At 37.5% G+C, this 27180-nt stretch overlaps 1 protein-coding gene across 1 annotated transcript in view; it reads left to right on the plus strand.

Annotated features, from left to right (window-relative positions):
• The first annotated feature begins 16333 nt into the window (after positions 1-16333).
• Positions 16334-27180, plus strand: part of LOC128661308 (uncharacterized) — a 141703-nt gene continuing 130856 nt past the window's right edge. Inside the window, exons 1-2 of the mRNA XM_053715578.1 lie at positions 16334-16467; positions 17302-18650. Coding sequence (XP_053571553.1) covers positions 16449-16467; positions 17302-18650 — 1368 coding nt within the window. The 5' untranslated portion in view covers positions 16334-16448. The remainder of the gene's footprint in view (positions 16468-17301; positions 18651-27180) is intronic.

The raw sequence follows: 27180 nt of genomic DNA on the forward strand, positions 1-27180 counted from the left end.
GTGGTGACCTTTTGGGTTCCCTTCAGTTCTTCCTTGCCCTATCCCTTGGGGAGTTTAGGCTGGTGTTCCCCTCATTAGTGAGGGGTGAGTGGTGAGGGACCGACTGTTGGGCGATGGTGTCTCCTGGAGGAGGACTATTGGCTCAGTTGATTCCAATTTTGCTGTCTCTAGCTAGGCTTCTGGACTTTCTGCGGGTCAGTGTCCTTGGGCCTTTCCTTTTCAAAGTTTTCTTGGCTTCAGACGAAGCAGGGTTTTTGTTGGGTAGTGGTTTCAGGCTTGGTGCCCTCAGAATGGGCCGCCTATGGTACCCTCCCGTTTTGGCATTCAGTGTCCTCTTTAGCTTGGGTATTGTTTCCCCAAAAGTAATGAATGTAGCTGTGGACTCTTTCCAATTAGTAAGAAAAAGATAAATTATTACCTGATAATTTCCTTTTCTTCTGTTGGAAAGAGTCCACAGCTCCCCACCCGTTTTCTTAAGTGGGGCGTCTTTTTATTCTTCTGGCGCCTTTTTTCGGCCTGATATTTCTCCTACTGTTCCTTGTTCCTCGACAGAATGACTTAGGGATGAGGGAAATGGGAGCAGTATTTAAGCCTTTGGCTGGGGTGTCTCTGCCTCCTCCTGGTGGCCAGGTTCTTATTTCCCAAAAGTAATGAATGTAGCTGTGGACTCTTTCCAATGGATGAAAAGGAAATTTTTAGATAAGCATAATTTGTTTCTTTTACAAAGATATGACGAGTCCACGGATTTCATCCTTACTTGTGGGAAATTAACCTCCTGCTAACAGGAAGTGGCAAAGAGCACCACAGCAGAGCTGTATATATAGCCCCTCCCCTTCCCCTCCACCCTCAGTCATTCTATTTGCCTGTGTTATACTAGGAAGACATGGTAAAGTGAGGTGTTAGTTTTAGTTTCTTCAATCAAGAAGTTTTTTTATTTTTAATGGTACCGGTGCATACTATTTTCCTCAGGGGGATATGGAAGAAGATTTCTGCCCTGAGGTTTGATGATCTTAGCATTTGTAACTAGGATCCACGCTGGTTCCCACAAGACTTCTGAAGGTAACCATGAGACATCTTCAGTGTGGAGACCGGTTTCATGCTACAAGAAGCATTAAGGTATGTGCAGCCTTTTTTTCTGAGGAGACTTGGTGTATCAGAACTGGCTGGCATTATTTCCCTGTATGGGAATGGGGTAAGCAGTTAAACCTATTTTAATAAGAGGGGTGTTACTGGAGTCCCTATTTTATATTTATCATTATGTGACATGGGAGACAATATAAAAAACGATGTTTTATGTTTTTTATTTTTTGGCACTTAAAACTTATTGGTTTTATGCTTTAGGGTTATATTGTGTGTGTATTTTTACTTTAGTGCAAAACTGCATTTCCATGCGGTGTTGTTTGGGCCTGCTCCAACTTTTGACCTTAAGGGGCGGAGACTATTTTGGCGCAATTTCTTCAGGCTTAGCAGCAGCAACCAGTAACTTGGTGGCTCCTGGACTGTGTAGCTGGTCTGAAGGGTTGGAAATGTGATTTGAGTACCCTGGGGGCAGGTAGGTGCCACAGCAGAGCTATGGTGAGGTGCAGAGTGTATTTTTATCTATCTTTTGACTACATGTTGATATAAGCACTTCTAAAGCCTTATTTCTGCCCTTGCTTCTGGGTGTAGTAATTTTTGGATTAACCAACGATATTAAGTTAAATTTGGGAATAATTTAACGTTTTTTGTGCATTTTGGAAAAATTCAATTTTTCTTTTCTTAAAGGCACAGTACACGTTTTTTTCTAATGTTTATTTTATGCTATAAATAAGTGTTTAAACGACTTTTGTGGTATTACTAGTCTGTTCAACATGTTTGACATTGAGGTTTTTCATTGTTCTATGTGTTTAGAAGCTATTGTGCAACCCCCTCTAACATTGTGTAACTTTTGTACTGAACGGGCTTTACAATGTAAAAAGCATATTTTAAATAAAGTAAGTGTGCCTAGGGATGATTCTCAGTCTGAAGAGAATCATGATATGCCATCCAATTCTCCCCAAGTGTCACAACCTTTTATGCCCACACAAGCGACGCCTAGTACTTCTAGTGCGTCTAATTCCTCAAGGGTTCTAGGGTCTCTTTTGGCGGTTCTCAGACCGCAAGGGATAGCGGTGGCACCTTATCTGGACGATATTCTGATACAGGTGTTAACATATCATCTGACAATATCTCATATGGACACAGTGTTGTCTTTTCTGAGAACTCACGGCTGGAAGGTGAACATAGAGAAGAGTTCACTTGTTCCACAGACAAGGGTTCCTTTTCTGGGAACTCTGATAGACTCGGTAGCCATGAAAGTATTTCTGACGGAGGTCAGAAAATCAAAGATTTTGAATACTTGCCGAGCACTTCTGTCCATTCCTCGGCCATCAGTGGCTCAGTGTATGGAGGTAATCGGATTAATGGTAGCGGCAATGGACATCATTCCGTTTGCTCGCTTTCATCTCAGACCACTGCAACTGTGCATGTTCGGTCAGTGGAATGGGAATTATGCGGATTTATCTCCAAAGATAATTCTGGATCAAGAGACCAGAAACTCTCTTCTTTGGTGGTTGTCGCCAGATCATCTGTCCTAGGGGACTTGTTTCTACAGACCCTCGTGGGTGATAGTGACAACAGATGCCAGCCTTCTGGGCTGGGGTACAGTTTGGAACTCCCTGAAGGCTCAGGGTGTTTGGACTCAGGTGGAGTCTCTACTTCCAATCCAATCAATATTCTGTAACTGAGAGCAATATTCAATGTGCTTCAGGCGTGGCCTCAGTTGGCTTCGGACAAATTCATCAGATTCCAGTTGGTCAACATAACGACGGTGACATATGTCAATCATCAGGGGGGGACAAGGAGTTCCTTAGCGATGATAGAAGTATCCAAGATAATCAGTTGGGCAAAGGCCCACTCTTGTCATCTGTCAGCGATCTACATCCCAGGGGTAGACAACTGAGAAGCAGATTTTCTAAGTCGACAGACTTTTCATCCGGGGGAGTGGGAACTTCACCCGGAGGTATTTGCCTCATTGATTCTCAGATGGGGCAGACCGGAATTGGTTTTGATGGCATCTCGTCAGAATGCCACGCTTCCAAGATACGGATCCCGGTCAAGGGCTCCTCAGGCCAAACTGATAGATGCCTTGGTAGTACCTTGGTTGTTCAGCCTAGCTTATGTGTTTCCTCTCCTCCCACGCGTGATTGCTCGAATCAGACAGGAGAGAGCTTCAGTGATCCTGATAGCGCCTGCGTGGCCTCACAGGACTTGGTATGTGGATCTAGTGGACATGTCCTCTCGGCCACCGTGGAAACTTCTGTTGAGACAGGACCTTTTCATTCAAGGTCCTTTCCATCATCCAAATCTAATTTCTCTGCAACTGACTGCGTGGAGATTGAACGCTTGATTTTATCGAAGCGCGGATTCTCTGGTTCAGTTATAAATACTTTGATACAGGCTAGAAAGCCTGTCACTAGAAAAATCTATCATAAGATATGGCATAAATATCTTTTCTTTCATGTAATTAGCAAGAGTCCATGAGCTAGTGACGTATGGGATATACATTCCTACCAGGAGGGGCAAAGTTTCCCAAACCTCAAAATGCCTATAAATACACCCCTCACCACACCCACAAATCAGTTTTACAAACTTTGCCTCCTATGGAGGTGGTGAAGTAAGTTTGTGCTAGATTCTACGTTGATATGCGCTCCGCAGCAGGTTGGAGCCCGGTTTTCCTCTCAGCGTGCAGTGAATGTCAGAGGGATGTGAGGAGAGTATTGCCTGTTTGAATTCAATGATCTCCTTCTACGGGGTCTATTTCATAGGTTCTCTGTTATCGGTCGTAGAGATTCATCTCTTACCTCCCTTTTCAGATCGACGATATACTCTTATATATATACCATTACCTCTGCTGATTTTCGTTTCAGTACTGGTTTGGCTTTCTACAAACATGTAGATGAGTGTCCTGGGGTAAGTAAGTCTTATTTTCTGTGACACTCTAAGCTATGGTTGGGCACTTTTTTAATAAAGTTCTAAATATATGTATTCAAACATTTATTTGCCTTGACTCAGGATGTTCAACATTCCTTATTTTCAGACAGTCAGTTTCATATTTGGGATAATGCATTTGAATCAATCATTTTTCTTACCTTAAAAAATTTGACTTTCTTTCATGTAATTAGCAAGAGTCCATGAGCTAGTGACGTATGGGATATACATTCCTACCAGGAGGGGCAAAGTTTCCCAAACCTTAAAATGCCTATAAATACACCCCTCACCACACCCACAATTCAGTTTTACAAACTTTGCCTCCGATGGAGGTGGTGAAGTAAGTTTGTGCTTACGTTGATATGCGCTCCGCAGCAAGTTGGAGCCCGGTTTTCCTCTCAGCGTGCAGTGAATGTCAGAGGGATGTGAGGAGAGTATTGCCTATTTGAATGCAGTGATCTCCTTCTACGGGGTCTATTTCATAGGTTCTCTGTTATCGGTCGTAGAGATTCATCTCTTACCTCCCTTTTCAGATCGACGATATACTCTTATATATACCATTACCTCTGCTGATTCTCGTTTCAGTACTGGTTTGGCTTTCTACAAACATGTAGATGAGTGTCCTGGGGTAAGTAAATCTTATTTTCTGTGACACTCTAAGCTATGGTTGGGCGCTTTGTTTATAAAGTTCTAAATATATGTATTCAAACATTTATTTGCCTTGACTCAGAATGTTCAACTTTCCTTATTTTCAGACAGTCAGTTTCATATTTGGGATAATGCATTTGATTTAATCATTTTTTCTTACCTTCAAAAATTTGACTCTTCCCTGTGGGCTGTTAGGCTCGCGGGGGCTGAAAATGCTTCATTTTATTGCGTCATTCTTGGCGCGGACTTTTTTGGCGCAAAAAATTCGTTTCCGTTTCCGGTGTCATACGTGTCGCCGGAAGTTGCGTCATTTTTTGACGTTATTTTGCGCCAAAAATGTCGGCGTTCCGGATGGGCGTCACTTTTGTCTCCACATTATTTAAGTTTCATTATTTATTGCTTCTGGTTGCTAGAAGCTTGTTCACTGGCATTTTTTTCCCATTCCTGAAACTGTCATTTAAGGATTTTGATCAATTTGCTTTATATGTTGTTTTTTCTATTACATATTGCAAGATGTTCCACGTTGCAACTGAGTCAGAAGTTACTTGAGGAAAATCACTGCCCGGGGCTGGAGCTACCAAGCTAAGTGTATCTGCTATAAATTTTTGGTACCTGTTTCTCCAGCTATTGTTTGTATTGCATGTCATGACAAACTTATTAATGCAGATAAAATTTCCTTTAGTACTGTTATATTACCTGTTGCTGTTTCGTCAACATTTAATTTTCAGAGTGTTCCTGTTAAACATAAGAGATTTTATTTTTTAAATCCATTTAGAAGGCTATGTCTGTTATTTCTCCTTCTAGTTTACATAAAAGTCTTTTAAAACTTCTCTTTTTTCAGATGAATTTTTAAATGAACATCATCGTTCTGATACTGATAATGGTTCTTCTGGTTCAGAAGTTTCTGTCTCAGAGGTTGATGCTGTTAAATCTTTGTATTTGTTCAAGATGGAATTTATTCGTTCTTTATTTAAGGACGTATTAAAGGGACAGTCTAGGCCAAAATAAACTTTCATGATTCAGATAGAGCATGTAATTTTAAACAATTTTCCAATTTACTTTTATCACCAATTTTGCTTTGTACTCTTGGTATTCTTAGTTGAAAGCTTAACCTAGGAGGTTCATATGCTAATTTCTTAGACCTTGAAGCCCACCTCTTTCAGATTGCATTTTAACAGTTTTTCACCACTAGAGGGTGTTCACATATTTCATATAGATAACACTGTGCTCGTGCACGTGAAGTAATCTGGGAGCTGGCACTGATTGGCTAGACTGCAAGTCTGTCAAAAGAACTGAAAAAAGGGGCAGTTTGCAGAGGTTTAGATACAAGATAATCACAGAGGTTAAAAGTATATTAATATAACTGTTGGTTATGCAAAACTGGGAAATGGGTAATAAAGGGATTATCTATCTTTTAAAACAATAAAAATTCTGGTGTAGACTGTCGCTTTAATTGCTTTAGATATAGAGGATTCTGGTCCTCTTGATACTAAATCTAAACGTTTAAATAGGGTTTTTTAAATCTCCTGTATTTATTCCAGTAGTGTTTATTCTCCCTGATGCTTTTTCTGAAGTAATTTCCAGGGAATGGAATAATTTGGGCAATTCTTTTACTCCTTCTAGACGTTTAAGCAATTATGTTCTGTGCCATCTGACAGATTAGAGTTTTTTGGGACAAAATCCCTAAGGTTTGGGGCTGTCTCTATTCCTGCTAAAATGTACTACTATTCTTACGGCAGATAGTACTAAATTTAAGGATCCTTTAGATAAGAAAATTGAATCCTTTCTAAGAAAAGTTTACTTATGTTTAGGTAATCTTCTTAGACCTGCTATATTTTTACCAGATGTTGCTGCAGCTTCATCTTTTTGGTTAGAAGTTTTAGCGCAACAAGTAACAGATCATAATTTTATAGCATTATTTTTTCTATAACATGCTAATAATTTTATTGGTGATACCATATTTTGATATCATTTGAGTTGATGTCAGGTATATGTCTCTAGCTATTTTAGCTAGAAAAGCTTTATGGATTTAACTTGGAATGCTGATATGTCTTCTAAGTTAACTTTGTTTTTCCCTTTCTTTCCAGGGTAATAATCATTTTTTCGTTCTTTTTCTCATAATAAGGAACAAAAGCCTGATCCTTCATCCTCAGGAGCGGTTTCAGTTTGGAAACTATTTCCAGTTTGGAATATATCCAAGCCTTATAGAATCCTATAGTCAGCTCCTAAGTACCCATGAAGGTGCGGCCCTTTTTTCCAGTTCAGCTGGTATGGGGCAGATTACGTTTTTTTCAAAGGAGTTTGGATCAATTCCGTTCTCAATCTCTGGTTTCAGAACATTGTTTCAGAAAGGTACAGAATTGGCTTCAGTTAAGGCCTCCTGCTAAGAGATTTTTTTTCTTTCCCGTGTCCCAGTTAACACAGCAAGGCTCAGCATTTCTGAAATGTGTTTCAGATCTAGAGTTGGCTGGAGTAATTATGCCAGTTCCAGTTCTGGAACAGGGGCTAGGGTTTTTATTTTATCTCTTCATTGTACCAAAGAAGGTCAATTCCTTCAGACCAGTTCCGGATCTATCAATATTGAATCGTTATGTATACCAACATTCAAGATGGTTACTGTAGGACTATTCTGCCTTTTGTTTAGCAAGGGCATTTTATGTCTACAATAGATTTGCAGGATGTGTATCTGCATATTCCGATTCATTCAGATCACTTTTAGTGTTTGAGATTCTCTTTTTAGACAAGCATTACCAGTTTTGTGGCTCTACTGTTTGGCCTAGCTTCAGTTCCAAGAATTTTTTTCAAAGATTCTCGGTGCCCTTCTCTCTGTATTCAGAGAACAGGGTTTTGGTATTTCCTTATTTGGACGATTATCTTGGTATTTGCTCAGTCTTCTCATTCGTAGAATCTCATGCTATTCAACTTGTGTTGTTTCTTCAAGATCATGGTTGGAGGATCAATTTACCAAAAAGTTCATTGATTCCTCAGTCAAGGGTAACCTTTCTGGGTTTCCAGATAGATTCAGTGTCCATGACTCTGTCTTTAACAGACAAGAGACGTCTAAATTGTTTTCAGCTTGTCGAAACCTTCGGTCACAATCATTTCCTTCGGTAACCTTATGCATGGAAATTCTGGGTCTTATGACTGCTGCATTGGACGCAATCCCCTTTGCTTGTTTTTCACATGCGACCTCTTCAGCTCTGTATGCTGAATCAATGGTGCAAGGATTACACAAAGATATTTCAATTTATATTTTTAAAACCGATTGTTCGACACTCTCTAATGTGGTGGACAGATCACCATCGTTTAATTCAGGGGGCTTCTTTTGTGCTTCCGACCTGGACTGTAATTTCAACAGATACAAGTCTCACAGGTTGGGGAGCTGTGTGGGGATCTCTGTCGGCACAAGGAGTTTGGGAATCTCAGGAGGTGAGATTACCGATAAATATTTTGGAACTCCGTGCAATTTTCAGAGCTCTTCAGTTTTGGCCTCTTCTGTAGAGAGAATCGTTCATTTGTTTTCAGACAGACAATGTCACAACTGTGGCATACATCAATCATCAAGGAGCGACTCACAGTCCTCTGGCTATGAAAGAAGTATCTCAAATTTTTTGGTTTGGGCGGACTCAAGCTCCTGTCTAATCTCTGCGGTTCATATCCCAGGTGTAGACAATTGGGAAGCGGATTATCTCAGTCGCCAAACGTTGCATCCGGGCGAATGGTCTCTTCACCCAGAGGTATTTCTTCAGATTGTTCAAATGTGGGAACTTCCAGAAATAGATCTGATGGCGTCTCATCTAAACAAGAAACTTCCCAGGTATCTGTCCAGATCCCGGGATCCTCAGGCGGAGGCAGTGGATGCATTATCACTTCCTTGGAAGTATCATCCTGCCTATATCTTTCCGCCTCTAGTTCTTCTTCCAAGAGTAATCTCCAAGATTCTGAAGGAATGCTCGTTTGTTCTGCTGGTAGCTCCGGCATGGCCTCACAGGTTTTGGTATGCGGATCTTGTCCGGATGGCCTCTTGCCAACCGTGGACTCTTCCGTTAAGACCAGACCTTCTGTCGCAAGGTCCTTTTTTCCATCAGGATCTCAAATCCTTAAATTTAAAGGTATGGAGATTGAACGCTTGATTCTTGGTCAAAGAGGTTTCTCTGACTCTGTGATTAATACTATGTTACAGGCTCGTAAATCTGTATCTAGAGAGATATATTATAGAGTCTGGAAGACTTATATTTCTTGGTGTCTTTCTCATCATTTTTCTTGGCATTCTTTTAGAATACCGAGAATTTTACAGTTTCTTCAGGATGGTTTAGATAAAGGTTTGTCCGCAAGTTCCTTGAAAGGACAAATCTCTTCTCTTTCTGTTCTTTTTCACAGAAAGATTGCTAATCTTCCTGATATTCATTGTTTTGTACAAGCTTTGGTTCGTATAAAACCTGTCATTAAGTCAATTTCTCCTCCTTGGAGTTTGAATTTGGTTCTGGGGGCTCTTCAAGCTCCTCCTTTTGAACCCATGCATTCATTGGACATTAAATTACTTTCTGGGAAAGTTTTGTTCCTTTTGGCGATCTCTTCTGCCAGAAGAGTCTCTGAATTATCTGCTCTTTCTTGTGAGTCTCCTTTTCTGATTTTTCATCAGGATAAGGCGGTGTTGCAAACTTCTTTTGAATTTTTACCTAAGGTTGTGAATTCCAACAACATTAGTAGAGAAATTGTGGTTCCTTCATTATGTCCTAATCCTAAGAATTCTAAGGAGAAATCATTGCATTCTTTGGATGTTGTTAGAGCTTTGAAATATTATGTTGAAGCTACTAAGTCTTTCCGAAAGACTTCTAGTCTATTTGTTATCTTTTCCGGTTCTAGAAAAGGCCAGAAAGCTTCTGCCATTTCTTTGGCATCTTGGTTGAAATCTTTAATTCATCATGCCTATGTTGAGTCGGGTAAAACTCCGCCTCAAAGGATTACAGCTCATTCTACTAGGTCAGTTTCTACTTCCTGGGCGTTTAGGAATGAAGCTTCGGTTGATCAGATTTGCAAAGCAGCAACTTGGTCCTCTTTGCATACTTTTACTAAATTCTACCATTTTGATGTGTTTTCTTCTTCTGAAGCAGTTTTTGGTAGAAAAGTACTTCAGGCAACGGTTTCAGTTTGAATCTTCTGCTTATGTTTTTATTAAACTTTATTTTGGGTGTGGATTATTTTCAGCAGGAATTGGCTGTCTTTATTTTATCCCTCCCTCTCTAGTGACTCTTGCGTGGAAAGATCCACATCTTGGGTAGTCATTATCCCATACGTCACTAGCTCATGGACTCTTGCTAATTACATGAAAGAAAACATAATTTATGTAAGAACTTACCTGATAAATTCATTTCTTTCATATTAGCAAGAGTCCATGAGGCCCACCCTTTTTTGTGGTGGTTATGATTTTTTTGTATAAAGCACAATTATTCCAATTCCTTATTTTATATGCTTTCGCACTTTTTTCTTATCACCCCACTTCTTGGCTATTCGTTAAACTGATTTGTGGGTGTGGTGAGGGGTGTATTTATAGGCATTTTGAGGTTTGGGAAACTTTGCCCCTCCTGGTAGGAATGTATATCCCATACGTCACTAGCTCATGGACTCTTGCTAATATGAAAGAAATGAATTTATCAGGTAAGTTCTTACATAAATTATGTTTTTGGTGTGAATCCAAGGGTTACTCATGGAGTAAAGTTAGGATTCCTAGGATTTTGTCTTTTCTCCAAGAAGGATTGGAGAAAGGGTTATCAGCAAGTTCCTTATAGGGACAAATTTCAGCTTTGTCAATTCTGTTTCACAAATGTATCAGATGTTCAGTCTCTTTGTCAGGCTCTATCTAGAATTAAGCCTGTATTTAGACCTATTACTCCTCCCTGGAGTTTGAATTTAGTTCTTCGAGTTCTGCAAGGGGTTCCGTTTGAACCTATGCATTCCATAGATATTAAACTATTATCTTGGAAAGTTCTGTTTTTGGTTGCTATTTCTTCTGCTCGAAGAGTTTCTGAGCTTTCAGCATTACAGTGTGATTTGCCTTATCTCATATTTCATTCTGATAAGGTGGTTTTTACGTACCAAACCTGGGTTCCTTCCTAAGGTTGTCTCGAATAAGAATATTAATCAGGAAATTGTTGTTCCTTCCTTGTGTCCTAATCCTTCTTCTAAGAAGAAGCGTCTGTTACATAACTTGGACGTGGTCAGTGCCTTAAAGTTTTACTTACAGGCAACTAAGGATTCAGCAGCCTCCTGAAAGAATTACGGCTCATTCTTCTAGGGCTGTAGTTTCTACATGGGCTTTTAAAAACAATGCATCTGTGGAACAGATTTGTAAGGCTGCGACTTGGTCGTCCCTTCACACTTTTTCGAAATTTTACAAATTTTATACTTTTGCTTCTTCTGAGGCTATCTTTGGGAGAAAGGTTCTTCAAGCAGTGGTGCCTTCCGTTTAGTTTCCTGTCTTGTCCCTCCCTTTCATCCGTGTCCTATTGCTTTAGTATTGGTATCCCACAAGTAAGGATGAAATCCGTGGACTCGTCATATCTTTGTAAAAGAAAACTAAATTTATGCTTACCTGATAAATTACTTTCTTTTACGATATGATGAGTCCACGGCCCACCCTGTTCTTTATAAGACAGTTTTGCTTTATATTTTTTGTAAACTTCAGTCACCTCTGCACCTTTTCAGCCTTTCCTTTTTCTCTTCCTATACCTTCGGCCGAATGACTGAGGGTGGAGGGGAAGGGGAGGGGCTATATATTCAGCTCTGCTGTGGTGCTCTTTGCCACTTCTTGTTAGCAGGAGGTTAATTTCCCACAAGTAAGGATGAAATCCGTGGACTCGTCGTATCGTAAAAGAAAGTAATTTATCAGGTAAGCATAAATTTAGTTTTTCTTTTCTATATCTAAGATAACAATTGAAATTAACTGTTTAGTGCCTATCTCTCCCACAACCCCTTGCAGTGTGATTTAAGACAACTCAGCATTGACCAAGAGAATTTGAAGGACTGGGGGTGGAGCACATGACAAAATGTCTGACAATAAAAATTAGTAGGAAGTACAATAACAATACTGCAGTATGCAATTTAACTTATATTTAAACAACTGATATTTAACATTTCTTTCAGGAGAAAATATTGTTTCATATAAATGACAGAAAACAAAGATTATAATATATTTGTAAAGTTGTGATATGGCCCCACTTTAATTGATTTTCTACTGTTATGTTGTATAGATCTGGGAAGATTCATATTTAAAGTGATAGTAAACACCCAAAAGGTTATTGTTTAATAAAATAGATAATCTCTTTATTTACCATTCCCCAGTTTTGCATAATCAGCACTATTATAGAATTATAGTTTTTTTCCTCTGTAATTACCTTGTATCTACGCTTATGCAGACTACCTCCTTATCTCTGTTCTTTTGACAGACTGGCATTTCAGGCAATTAGCGCTGACTCCACGTGCATGAGCACAATGTTATTAATATGAAACACATGAACTAAAACCCTCTAGCTGTGAAAAAATGTCAAATGCATTTAGATAAGAGGCAGCCTTCAAGGACTTAGTAATTAGCATAGGAGCCTCCTAGGATTATCTTTCAACTAAGAATACAAAGTGAACAAAGCAAATTTGATAATAAAAGTAAATTAGAAAGTTGTTCAAAATGGCATGCCCTATCTGAATCATGAAAGATTAATTTTAATTATAACACACACAGTATTAACTGTACTAAATGCTTGTGGTGAATCAATAGCACATATGTAATAACCTAAACAGCTGATCTGTATTACATAATATGTTATGTGTGCCTTAAATTGCGATAAAATAGTCTCCCTTTAACAACAGACAAAAATACTATGCGCCAACTTAATGGCTAAAAAGGCAACTGGATTGACAGTGTATATTATGTGTTAAATAATTGAAGTGTATTCATAAATATATACAACTTATAATGTGGATTGTGAACTATAATGAAGTCAAATTATAATAAGAAAGTGTAATGCTAATAAATATATTAAGTCCCAGGACTTGTGTGTCGAACCGATAGGACAAATTAGATACATTACCAAAAACACAGCAAAAATATAAGGGAATCCATAAAAAGATATAAAAATTGTGATAAAATAGTCTCCCTTTAACGCGAGACAAAAATGCTATACGCCAACTTAATGGCTAAAAAGGCAACTGGGTTGACAGTGTATATTATGCGTTAAATAATTGAAGTGTATTCATAAATAAATTGAAGGTATTCATAAATAAATACAACTTATAATGTGGATTGTGAACTATAATGAACTCAAATTATAATAAGAAAGTGTAATGCTAATGAATATATTAAGTCCAGGACTTGTGTGTCGAACCGATAGGACAAATTAGATATATCAAATGTAAACCATATCAAATTATTACAAATTTAATAAAAAAAGATTAAAAAATTTACATATACAAATGTAACGATATGTAAACGTTTGCTACAATATCAATTCAGAAACTGAAACAAAACCTATGGCATTAAACATGCCTGATGTTACATAGCATAGTATCTGATAAATGATATATTAGAATTCAGCTGAGTGCAAATAAAACCTTAAAATACACAATTAAAAACAATGATACATATACCATAAAACACTTGTATGGAAAGAGGCCAATAGAAAGTCTTTAAAATAATCCTTCCAAAGTATTATAATCGATGAACAGGAACACTGAAAGACAAGGAGATTACAATGAGAAGCACAAACGGATCCACAATATACAGGGAGTGCAGAATTATTAGGCAAATGAGTATTTTGACCACATCATCCTCTTTATGCATGTTGTCTTACTCCAAGCTGTATAGGCTCGAAAGCCTACTACCAATTAAGCATATTAGGTGATGTGCATCTCTGTAATGAGAAGGGGTATGGTCTAATGACATCAACACCCTATATCAGGTGTGCATAATTATTAGGCAACTTCCTTTCCTTTGGCAAAATGGGTCAAAAGAAGGACTTGACAGGCTCAGAAAAGTCAAAAATAGTGAGATATCTTGCAGAGGGATGCAGCACTCTTAAAATTGCAAAGCTTCTGAAGCGTGATCATCGAACAATCAAGCGTTTCATTCAAAATAGTCAACAGGGTCGCAAGAAGCGTGTGGAAAAACCAAGGCGCAAAATAACTGCCCATGAACTGAGAAAAGTCAAGCGTGCAGCTGCCAAGATGCCACTTGCCACCAGTTTGGCCATATTTCAGAGCTGCAACATCACTGGAGTGCCCAAAAGCACAAGGTGTGCAATACTCAGAGACATGGCCAAGGTAAGAAAGGCTGAAAGACGACCACCACTGAACAAGACACACAAGCTGAAACGTCAAGACTGGGCCAAGAAATATCTCAAGACTGATTTTTCTAAGGTTTTATGGACTGATGAAATGAGAGTTAGTCTTGATGGGCCAGATGGATGGGCCTGTGGCTGGATTGGTAAAGGGCAGAGAGCTCCAGTCCGACTCAGACGCCAGCAAGGTGGAGGTGGAGTACTGGTTTGGGCTGGTTTCATCAAAGATGAGCTTGTGGGGCCTTTTCGGGTTGAGGATGGAGTCAAGCTCAACTCCCAGTCCTACTGCCAGTTTCTGGAAGACACCTTCTTCAAGCAGTGGTACAGGAAGAAGTCTGCATCCTTCAAGAAAAACATGATTTTCATGCAGGACAATGCTCCATCACACGCGTCCAAGTACTCCACAGCGTGGCTGGCAAGAAAGGGTATAAAAGAAGAAAATCTAATGACATGGCCTCCTTGTTCACCTGATCTGAACCCCATTGAGAACCTGTGGTCCATCATCAAATGTGAGATTTACAAGGAGGGAAAACAGTACACCTCTCTGAACAGTGTCTGGGAGGCTGTGGTTGCTGCTGCACGCAATGTTGATGGTGAACAGATCAAAACACTGACAGAATCCATGGATGGCAGGCTTTTGAGTGTCCTTGCAAAGAAAGGTGGCTATATTGGTCACTGATTTGTTTTTGTTTTGTTTTTGAATGTCAGAAATGTATATTTGTGAATGTTGAGATGTTATATTGGTTTCACTGGTAAAAATAAATAATTGAAATGGGTATATATTTGTTTTTTGTTAAGTTGCCTAATAATTATGCACAGTAATAGTCACCTGCACACACAGATATCCCCCTAAAATAGCTATAACTAAAAACAAACTAAAAACTACTTCCAAAACTATTCAGCTTTGATATTAATGAGTTTTTTGGGTTCATTGAGAACATGGTTGTTGTTCAATAATAAAATTAATCCTCAAAAATACAACTTGCCTAATAATTCTGCACTCCCTGTAAAGTGACAAGTCTTACATACATTGGAGTGTTGTGACTTGATCCCCAGATGAAGATAGACTCGTCCGGTTTCGGTAACACCAACAACTGTTTTTAGCAGCAGGAACCGAAGAAAAAATACTTCTGCAGCGTCTATGGTCTGTGTCTTTTCAGCGTCTGTGATCTGTGTCTTTCCAGCGTCTTTACAGCGTTTCAGCTGGATTAGTTTGATTAGGAGCCTTGGCGCCTTACAGCATTTAAAATACAACTGGGCTATGGAGGCCCACAAGAATCAGAGTAACGCGTTTCAGCTTTGAAAGGCCTTTTTCAAGCTCTGAAACGCTGGAAAGACACAGATCACAGACGCTGAAGACACAGACCACAGACGCTGCTGTAGTGTTTTTTCCTCGGTTCCTGCTGCTAAAAAATTTCATTATATAAAAACAGTTGTTGGTGTTACCAAAACTGGATGAGTCTATCTTCATCTGGGGATCAAGTCACAACACTCTGGTGTACGTAAGACTTGTCACCTTATATTGTGGATCCGTTTGTGCTTCTCAATTGAATCTCCTTGTCTTTAAGAGTTCCTATTTATCGATTACAATACTTTGGAAGGATTATTTTAAAGACTTTCTATTGGCATCTTTCCATACAAGTGTTTTATGGTATATGTATTATTGTTTTTAATTGTGTATTGTAATGTTTTATTTGCACTCAGCTGAATTCCAATATATCATTTATCAGATACTATGCTATGTAACATCAGACATGTTTTTAATGCCATAGGTTTTGTTTCAGTTTCTGAAGTGATATTGTAGCAAACATTTGCATATCGTTACATTTGTATATGTACATTTTTTATTTTTTTTTAATTAAATTTGTAATAATTTGATATGGTTTACATTTCATATATCTAATTTGTCCTATTGGTTCGACACACAAGTCCTGGGACTTAATATATTCATTAGCATTACACTTATATAATTTAATAATATAATTTGAGTTCATTATAGTTAACAATCCACATTATAAGTTGTATTTATTTATGAATACCTTAACTAATTGAAGTGTATTTATAAATAAATTGAACGCATAATATACACTGTCAACCCAGTTGCCTTTTTAGCCATTAAGTTGGCGTATAGCATTTTTGTCTCGTGTTAAATGGAGATTATTTTATCACAATTTTGATATTTTTTTAGGGATTCCCTTATTTTTTTGCTGTGTTTTTTGGTAACGTATCTACAGAGCAATTTTCTATTTAACCTTTTGTGCCTTCAATTATACCATACGTACAGTTAATCAAAACCATTATTTATTATTATCTGTCTAAACCATTTAATATACTTTTTTACAGACACAGCCAGAGCACTGTTGGTGCTCTACAAATAACCGATAATAAAATCAGGTATTGATGTAACTGGAGTGAATAAGGGAACCTTCTTCCTGAGCACAGACATTGGAGCTTGTTATCAGCATGAACTCATATGTGTTAGGTGAGTAAAATAGATATTATGCTGACTTTAATTACTGGGAGAATAGAATAGATCACTCATTAAACAAATATAAACTATTATATTTATATCTGCATCTTTTAATAACATTTGTGTCAGTGACCGTTATAAAGAAGGATCAACAACTATTGGACTGAGGAGGAGGGTAAAAAATACAACTCCCCCTCTGTGTCCTTTTAGACAGATCATGTCTAACTGCCTAACCTCACCCTCAGACTTCTGTACTCAGAACACCTGCAACTCCACCTTCCCCTGCCCTGACCTTGCTCATGGAACACCCATAACTACACTTAAATGACTACCTTGTTCCCAGTGAGTGTTCCCCATCCCAGAACCGCCCCTGATTTGTGTGCTTAATTTTGCAGTAAATATTATTAAACTAATCATTTTTTGGCTGTTTATATACATTAAACAACCACAGCTGAAATCTTAAAAGTATGGTAAAATCACTGCTTCTTACCCTCTCAAAACATCTCAAACTGATTAATAGTCTGTGATAATTAAGTCATCATGTTCTCACCCAACTTGTTGAGGACTGTATGTGCAGTTGCTTGTGCAATGTTAAATGAGAATGGTGGATGCCACCTCTTTTGACCAGAATACAGATGTACTTGTTCCCTGGCTGAGAACATTATGCAACATTCTATGTCATCATTTTTTAAATTTGTGATTTACAGGTAAATACATTTAAAAATAAACACAAAATGGAAGACATTTTGTTGCATATAAAAGAATAATATGATTTGTTATTAAGATGGATTATATTATAAAAAATAAATATTGTTATTTGTCTTTATTTCATTTCTTTTTATGTAGACAAACACTTGAATAGTTCATCTGCATCAGGTGCTACAGGAAGCATCAGAATGATGCCACTGACTCCAATAGTCTTAGACACTAATGACTATTCACAAACATTGGGCAAATCACAGCAGAAATTTAAAGAAGTTGATGAATTGTCGGGAACTAGACAACAATCATTATGTGCAGAGAGTAATTTAGTCATCAAACAAGAGGATAATATTTATGACTTATCTAGTGAAATGATTATCCCTGAGGATAAACCACAAACATTTACTGAGTTTTCAAAAAATGTTAAAGAAGAGAAAAGTCTACAGTCTAACCAAATGATTCATACAAAGGAGAAACCTTTCAAATGTACAGAATGTGAGAAAAGCTTTACATGTAATTCACATCTCCTAAAACACCACAAACTTCACACAGGTAAGAAGTCAAACACATGTCCTGAATGTGGAAAAAGTTTTACACGAATGACAAAACGTATAGCTCATGAAAGGACCCACACAGGAGAGAAACCATTTAGCTGTACAGAGTGTGAAAAAAGTTTTACACAAATGGATCATCTGAAAACTCATAAAAAGAACAATGAAGGAGAAAAGCCTTTCACATGTACAGTTTGTGGAAAAAGTTTTACACAAATAAGTAGTCTGAAAAAGCATAAAAGGATTCACTCAGGAGAAAAGCCTTTCACATGTACAGAGTGTGGGAAATGTTTTACACATAAGAGTAATCTGAAAAAGCATGAAAGAATTCACACAGGAGAAAGGCCTTACACGTGCACAGAGTGTGGAAAAAGTTTTACACAAATAAATAGTCTGAAAAAGCATGAAAGGATTCACACAGGAGAAAAGCCTTTCAAATGTAGAGAGTGTGGAAAAGGTTTTACACAAATGACTCATCTGAAATATCATGAAATTAGTCACACAGGAGAAAAGCCTTTCGCATGTATAGAGTGTGGGAAATGTTTTACACAAATAAATAGTCTGAAATATCATGAAAGGATTCACACAGGAGAAAAGCCTTTCGCATGTACAGAGTGTGGGAAATGTTTTACACAAAAGAGTCATCTGAAAACTCATGAAAGGAGTCACACAGGGGAAAAGCCGTTCATATGTACAGAGTGTGGAAAATGTTGTACACATATGAGTAATCTGAGAAAACATGAAAGGATTCACACAGGGTTAAAGCCTTTCACATGTACAGAGTGTGGGAAATGTTTTACACAAAAGAGTCATCTAAATAGTCATGAAAGGAGTCACACAGGGGAAAAGCCGTTCACATGTACAGAGTGTGGAAAATGTTGTACACATATGAGTAATCTGAAAAGTCATGAAAGGATTCACAAGGGAAGAAACCTTTCACATGTTTAGAAAGTGGAAAATAGGTTTTTATTGAAATCAGGTATCACAAAACGCCAAATATTTACACACAAATAAACTTTATATACACAGTGTACAACCTTTTTACAATTATCCTAAAGAGGACAAACTCTCTAAATAGAAGCATAAAAAAGGATCCTATTGTAAATAATACCTTCTAATCCCAGTTATAAAAGCCGCAGATTGTAAATTCTCTCCCTGCTGTCTTTTGTTCCTCTATGTGCACCTCAGTTTCTCTCATATCAATGTGATAGAATCCAAACACCAGACAGGAATATACAGATCTGTCCTCATACTGACCAGTTTACACAGCCATTTACCACCAAAGCACCCCCAGTGTTGTTTATTAATATGCCAGTGTTAGGAGTTGTACGTTTTATTTACATAGGGGAGGAAATACTCCTTTATTCTGTAAATATAATTCTTTATATGAATTGAGTGTTAGAGAATTATATAAACATGAACATCAGTCTTAAATGATTGACATCTGGGAGATATATTTCTTTCATGTAATTGGCAAGAGTCCATGAGCTAGTGACGTATGGGATATACAATCCTACCAGGAGGGGCAAAGTTTCCCAAACCTCAAAATGCCTATATATTACACCCCTCACAAAACCCACAATTCAGTTTTACAAACTTTGCCTTCTATGGAGGTGGTTAAGTAAGTTTGTGCTTGATTTTCTTCTGTGATATACGCTTCTCAGCATTTTGAAGCCCGATTCCTCTCAGAGTACAGTGTTTGTCAGAGGAATGTGAAGGGAGTACAGTATCACCTATTGATTATATGGTTTTCCTCACAGGAAATCTTTTCAAAGGTTCTCTGTTATCGGTCGTAGAGATTAATTTCCTACCTCCCTTTTCAGATCGATGATATACTCTCATATTCCATTAACTCTACTGATACTTTTTCAGTACCGGTTTGGCTATCTGCTATATGTGGCTGGGTGTCTTTCGGTAAGTATGTTTTCATTACTTAAGGAACTCTCAGCTATGGTTTGGCACTTTATGTATTCATATAAAATTTTAAATATATGTATTGTACTTATATTTGCCATGAGTCAGGTTTATGTATATTTCCTTTTGCAGACTATCAGTTTCAAATTGGGAAACATATATAGGAAGTAATTTTTTTTTTACCTGCGGTATAGTCTTTTCTTCAAATTGACCGCTTTTTCTTTTAATTTTCGTGGGCAAAAATAGGCTTGCGGGTTCGCAAAATGCTGATATTTATTGTGCCATTCTTGGCGCGAGAATTTTTTGGTGCAAAGGTACGTTCAGTGGCGCAAATTTGTCATTTCCGGCATCTTTGTTGAAGCCAGGTTTCTTTGCACAAGGTTGCATCTGTCATGATGTGAGTTGGTCATTTCCGGATGTTAGCGCCAACAAATTTCCCTCTTCCTATATGCCTCTTTCCTTTTTTATGCTCAGAGGGCTATGCTGTTTGCATTTTTTCCCATTTCTGAAACTGCCATATAAGGAAATTGATAATTTTGCTTTTATATGTTGTTTTTTTCTCTTACATTTGCAAGATGTCTCAATATGATCCTGTTTCAGAAACCACTGTTGGAACCCTGCTGCATGATAACAGTTCTACCAAAGCTAAGTGTATCTGTTGTAAGTTAACAAAGATTATATCTCCAGCTGTAGTATGTAACAGTTGTCATTAAAAGCTTTTACATGCAGAGAATGTATCCATCAGTAATAGTACAATGCCTGTTGTTCCTTTAAAATCTAATGTACATGATATCCCTGTGAATATAAAAGATTTTATTGCTGATGCGATTCAGAAGGTTTGTCTGCTATTCCGCCTTCTAATAAATGTAAAAGGTCTTTTAAAACTTCTCATAAGGTTGATGAAATTTCAAATGACCGACAACATACTAAATTATCCTCTATCTGATTCAGAAGATCCTACCTCAGATATTGACACTGACAAATCTACTTATCTCTTTAAGATGGAGTATATTCGTTCCTTGTTAAAAGAAGTGTTAATTACTTTGGAGATTGAGGACACTAGTCCTCTTGATAATAAAACTAGTAAACATTTAAATTCTGTTTATAAACCTCCTGTGGTTACTCCAGAGGTTTTTCCAGTTCCTGGTGCTATTTCTGATATGATTTCAAAGGACTGGAATAGGCCTGTTACTTCTTTTACTCCTCCTTCTAGGTTTAAAAAAAATTATCCTTTGCCAGCAGTTAGCTTGGAGTTTTGGGGAAAAATCCCCAAAGTTGATGGGGCTATCTCTACTCTTGCCAAACGTACGTCTTTTAAGGACCCTTTAGATAGGAAACTTGAATCTTATCTAAGGAAAGCTTATTTATTTTCTGGCTACATTCTTAAGCCTGCTATATTCATGGCTAATGTTGCAGCTGCATCAACTTTTTGGTTGGAAAGCTTAGCACAACAGGAAACAGATCCTGATTTGTCTAGCATTGTTCGCTTGCTTCAACATGCTAATCATTTTATCTGTGATGCTATTTTTATAAAATAAGATTTTTATTGGGTGACAATTCCAACAGCTTTAGCATTCACAAACTTTTAGTCACGTGATAACAATAGAATCGAAAAACATGTTATACTTTCAACAACAGAACTTATGATCACATTTTTGCTGCTGAATTGCCCTCCCCTCTTTTCATTATATCTCGCCCCCTCCCCTATTTAACGTCAACCATCTCCCCTGTTCTATTATCCTCTCTATCTCTGCTCCTCCTGTGATGCTATTTTTAATATCATCAAAATTGATGTTAAATCTATGTATTTAGCTATTTTAGCTAGAAGAGCTTTGTGGCTCAAATATTGGAATGCTGACATGGTATCTAAGTCTAGATTACTATCTCTTACTGTACAAGGTAACAATTTATTTGGTTCTCAGTTGGATTCAATTATTTCAACTGTCACTGGGGAGAAAGAGTTTTTTTTTACCTCAGGATAAAAGATCTAAGGGTAAATCTAAAGCTTCTAATTGTTTTTGTTCTTTTTTCGACAGAATAAAGAACAGAAAGCCAATCCTTCGCCCAAAGAATCTGGTTCCAATTGGAAACCTTCTTCAAGTTGGAATAAATCCAAGCATTTTAAGAAACCAATGCCAGCCCCCAAGTCTGCATGAAGGTGCGGCCCTCATTCCAGCTCAGCTGGGGGGGGCAGATTAAATTTTTTCCAAAACATTTGGGCAGATTCTGTCCAAAATCAATAGATTCAGAGTATTGTCTCCCAAGGGTATTGAATAGGATTCAGAGTAAGACCACCTGTGAGAAGATTTTTTTCTTTCACATGTCCCAGCAAATCCAGTGAAAGTTTAGGCTTTTCTGAAGTGTGTTTCAGATCTAGAGCTTTCAGGGGTAATCATACCAGTTCCGTTTCAGGAACAGGGTCTGGGGTTTTATTCAGATCTATTCATTGTCCCAAAGAAAGAAAATTCATTCAGGCCAGTTCGGGATTTGTAAATTTTGAATCGTTTTGTAAGAGTGCCAACTTTCAAAATGGTGACTATAAGGACTATTCTGCCTTTTGTTCAGCAATGTCATTATGTGTCCACGATATACTTACAGGATGCATATCTTCATATTCCGATTCATCCAGACCACTATCGGTTTCTGAGATTCTCTTTTCTAGACAAGCATTACCAATTTGTCGCTCTTCAATTTGGCCTAGCAACAGCTCCAAGAATTTTTTGAAAGGTTCTCGGTGCCCTACTCTCTGTAATCAGAGAACAGGGTTTTTGCAGTGTTTACTTATTTGGACCATATCTTGGTACTAGCTCAGTCTTTACATTCTGCTGAATCTCACACAAATCAACTAGTGTTATTTCTTCAAAGATATGGTTGGAGGATCAATTTACCAAAAAGTTCCTTAATTCCTCAGACAGGGGTCAACTTTTTAGGTTTCCAGAAAGATTCAGTGTCTAACAGACAAGAGACGATTAAAATTGGTTTCAGCTTGTCGAAACCTTCAGTCTCGATCATTCCCTTCAGTGGCTATGTGCATGGAAGTTTTAGGTCTCATGACTGTAGCATCGGACGTGATCCCCTTTGCTCATTTCCATATGAGACCTCTACAGCTTTGTATGCTGAACCAATGGTGCAGGGATTATACTCGGATATCACAATTGATATGCTTAAATCCCAACATTCAACTCTCTCTGACTTGGTGGTTAGACCATCATCATGTAATTCAGGGGGCCTCTTTTGTTTGTCCTACCTGGACTGTGATCACAACAGATGCAAGTCTTTCAGGTTGGGGAGCTGTCTGGGGATCTCTGACAGCACAAGGGGTTTGGAAATCTCAAGAGACGAGGTTACCAATCAATATTTTAGATCTCCATAATATTTTTAGGGCTCTTCAGGTTTGGCCTCTGTTAAAGAGAGAACCATTCATTTGTTTTCAGACAGACAATATCACAACTGTGGCATATGTCAATCATCAGGGTGGGACTCAGTCCCCTAGCTATGAAAGATTGTTCAGATGTGGGGTCTCCCAGAAATAGATCTGATGGCTTCCCATCTAAACAAGAAACTTCCCAGGTACTTGTCCAGGTCCAGGGATCCTCAGGCAGAGTCGGTGGATGCTTTAGCAGTTCCTTGGTTTTACCAACCTACTTATATCTTCCCGCCTCTAGTAGTTCTTCCAAGAGTGATTTCCAAAATCATCATGGAACACTCATTTGTGTTTCTGGTAGCACAGCAAGGCCTCACAGGTTCTGGTATGCGGATCTTGTTCGGATGTCCAGTTGCCAACCTTGGCCACTTCTTTTAAGACCAGACCTTCTGTCTCAAGGACTATTTTTCCATCAGGATTTCAAATCATTAAATTTGAAGGTATGGAAATTGAACACTTAGTGCTTAGTCATAGATACTATGTTACAGGCTCGTAAATCTGTTTCTAGGAAGATTAATATTTCATGGTGTTCTCATAAATTCTCCTGACATTCTTTTAGAATTCCTAGAATTTTACAGTTTTTTTCAGGATGGTTTGGATAAAGGTTTGTCTGCAAGTTCCCTGAAGGGACAAATCTCTGCTCTTTCTGTTTTATTTCACAGAAAGATTGCTAAGCTTCCTGATATTCACTGTTTTGTGCAGGCTTTGGTCTAAATCAAGCCTGTCATTAAATCAGTCTCTCCTCCTTGGAGTCTTAATTTGGTTTTGAAGGTTTTACAGGCTCCTCCTTTTGAGCCTATGCATTCTTTGGATATTAAACTAGTTTCTTGGAAAGTGCTGTTCCTTTTGGCTATCTCTTCTGCTAGAAGAGTTTCTGAATTATGTGCTCTTTTTTGTGAGTCTCCTTTTCTGATTTTACATCAGGATAAGGCAGTTTTGCAGACTTCATTTAAATTTGTACCTAAAGTTGTGAATTCTAACAACTTTGAAATATTATGTTGAAGCTACTAAAGATTTCAGGAAGACTTCTAGTCTATTTGTTGTCTTTTCTGGTTCTAGGAAAGGTCAGAAAGATTCTGCCATTTCCTTCGCATCTTGGTTAAAGCTTTTGATTCATCAGGCTTATTTGGAGTCAGGTCAGGCCCTGCCTCAGCGAATCACAGCTCATTCTACTAGATCAGTCTCCACTTTGTGGGCTTTTAAGAATGAAGCTTCATTTGATCAGATTTGCAAAGCAGCAACTTGGTCTTCTTTGCATACATTTACTAAATTTTACCGTTTTGATGTATTTGCCTCTTCAGAAGCAGTTTTTGGTAGAAAAGTTCTTCAGGCAGCCTTTTCAGTTTGATTCCTCTGCTTATGTTTTAAGTTTTTTCTTTTCAATTATGAGAAGAACTTATTTTTTTGGATGTGGATTTATTTTTTTCAGCGGAAAATGGCTGTTTTTATTTTTATCCCTCCCTCTCTAGTGACTCTTCTGTGGCGTACCACATCTTGGGTATTACTATCCCATACGTCACTAGCTCATGGACTCTTGCCAATTACATGAAATAAAACATAATTTATGTAAGAACTTACCTGATAAATTAATTTATTTCATATTGGCAAGAGTCCATGAGGCCCACCATTTTTTATGGTGGTTATGCTTTTTTGTTTAAAGCACAATTCTATTTCCAGTTCCTTTTTTTGATGGTTTTTACTCCGTTTTCTATCACCCCACTACTTGGCTATTTGTTAAACTGAATTGTGGGTATGGTGAGGGGTGTATTTATAGGCATTTTGAGGTTTGGGAAACTTTGCCCCTCCTGGTAGGATTGTATATCCCATACGTCACTAGCTCATGGACTCTTGCCAATATGAAAGAAATGAATTTATCAGGTAAGTTTTAATGTACACAACATGTGGATAAACCTTTTATTATAGCAATAGATGCTTAGCATTGCACAAGTTATATACCAGAGGAATTACTGAGGGGAAACTGATTTTATTTCATGAGACACAATATCAGTAACCAGTATATACGTGATCATAATCAGTTTAATTTAAATGGCTACTATAACCTACATGTATACTGGGTATGTAATATGTGTGTCATGTGATCATAATCAGTTTAATTTAAATGGCTACTATAACCTACATGTATACTGGGTTTATAATATGTGTGTCATGTGATCATAATCAGTTTAATTTAAATGGCTACTATAACCTACATGTATACTGGGTATGTAATATGTGTGTCATGTGATCATAATCAGTTTAATTTAAATGGCTACTATAACCTACATGTATACAGGGTATGTAATATGTGTGCCATATGATCATAATCAGTTTAATTTAAATGGCTACTATAACCTACATGTATACTGGGTATGTAATATGTGTGTCATGTTCTGTAACTTGATATTATGTCTGTTAGATGTTTTCATGTTAGTTAGAAGCCACAAGAACTGATAATAGCACATACTGTATATATAAAGGGAACATTATATGTCTGATAAATCCCTTTGTATCAAAAGCACAAGTGTTAGGTATATTTATACCATTGTGTGCATATATCATGTAATGCTGCTGTTTACTATATAATGATATACAATGTTTTTTCATGCAAATAAAAAGTGATTGTAATCCAGACCAGTGTTTTGTGTTTTTTGAATAATTAAAAACCCAATATCACAGAATACTTAGGAAAAAATCATAAAATACAGAAGCCACAACTGACAGTCAGTTAAATGCTGATAAATCAGATTTTTACCCAACTTTCCAATTTACTTCTATTATCTTATTTGCTTTGTTCTTTTGGTATCCTTTGTTAAAGAGTAAACCTAGGAGGCTGATAATATATGAGCTTAGGGGCGTGCACGTGTATTTAGTACTCTGTGCAGCAGTGTTTGTAACTATGTATAACAATGCTATAAATCTTCTTGCAAACTCTGCTGTCTGAAGATACGTGCACGCTCCTGAGTTCACCTAGGATTATTCTTTAACAAAGGATACTAAGAGAACTAAGCACAAATTTATAATAGAAGTAAATTAGAAAGCTGTTTGAAATGCCATGTTCTATCCAATCCATTTAAGTTTAATTTTGACTTTACTGTCCCTTTAACAGTACATAAAACAATATCAAATTAACCCCAACCTACACAACCTATATTATTAATCACCAGCAAGAATTTATACACAGACATTTTATGTTACTTAAATTATACTTAAAGGGATAGGAAATTACACTTTCATGATTCAGATAGAATGTGTAATTTTATGATACTTTTAATTCCACTTCTGTTATCAAACTTATGTACTACTGGTGGCTACACACATGTGGCTCTTGTTATTGGCTCACCAGATATGCTCAGCTAGCTCCCAGTAGTTAATTTCTGCTCTATAGCGGACTTTTCAGGAGTTAAAGGGACAGTCTACACCTTAATCATTTTAAAGTCTTACCTTTAGATTAAGCTGTAAATAGCCTCCTGCACCTTTTCTATATAATGCAGCAGGAACAGTAAAACAGTTATTTTCAAATGAATATTGTTTCTGGCCACTTTGAAATGGCTGCCAAGCTCAGCCCACTGATGACATCATGATCTGGGCTGCATCTAGGCACTCTGCTAAATAGCAATGACAGACTGTTCAATCCAACTAGTGAGCCTTTTGTGATTGGATGCCATATGCAGCCCAGATCATGATGTCATCAGTGGGCTGAGCTTGGCAGCCATTTCAAAGTGGCCAGAAACAATATTCATTTTACTGTTTCTGCTGCATGATATAGAAAAGGTGCAGGGGGCTATTAGCAGCTTAATCTAAGGTAAGACTTTAAGATGACTGTCCCTTTAAATACATAGTTATATACAATCAGTGGTACAATAATAAACTGATCTAACATATGAAACATTATTGCACCTTTATATCTATTTAATTAATAACATAAATAATTAATACAAAATGTATTCTAGGTTAATCAATATCTTGTTAGATTTGTCACAATGTTATCTTCATTAAACAAGGACTCACAGCAAGATAGCACAAAGCTAGATCTGACTAAAGGGACAGTAAACACCTTGAGACTGTAATATAAACTGACTAATTATTCCTAGGAAAACAACTTTACTGTATACTTTCATTGTCTAATAGTATTGT

The sequence above is a fragment of the Bombina bombina genome, chromosome 5, assembly GCF_027579735.1.
Source record: "Bombina bombina isolate aBomBom1 chromosome 5, aBomBom1.pri, whole genome shotgun sequence".
In the NCBI taxonomy this organism is placed as follows: Eukaryota; Metazoa; Chordata; class Amphibia; order Anura; family Bombinatoridae; genus Bombina; species Bombina bombina.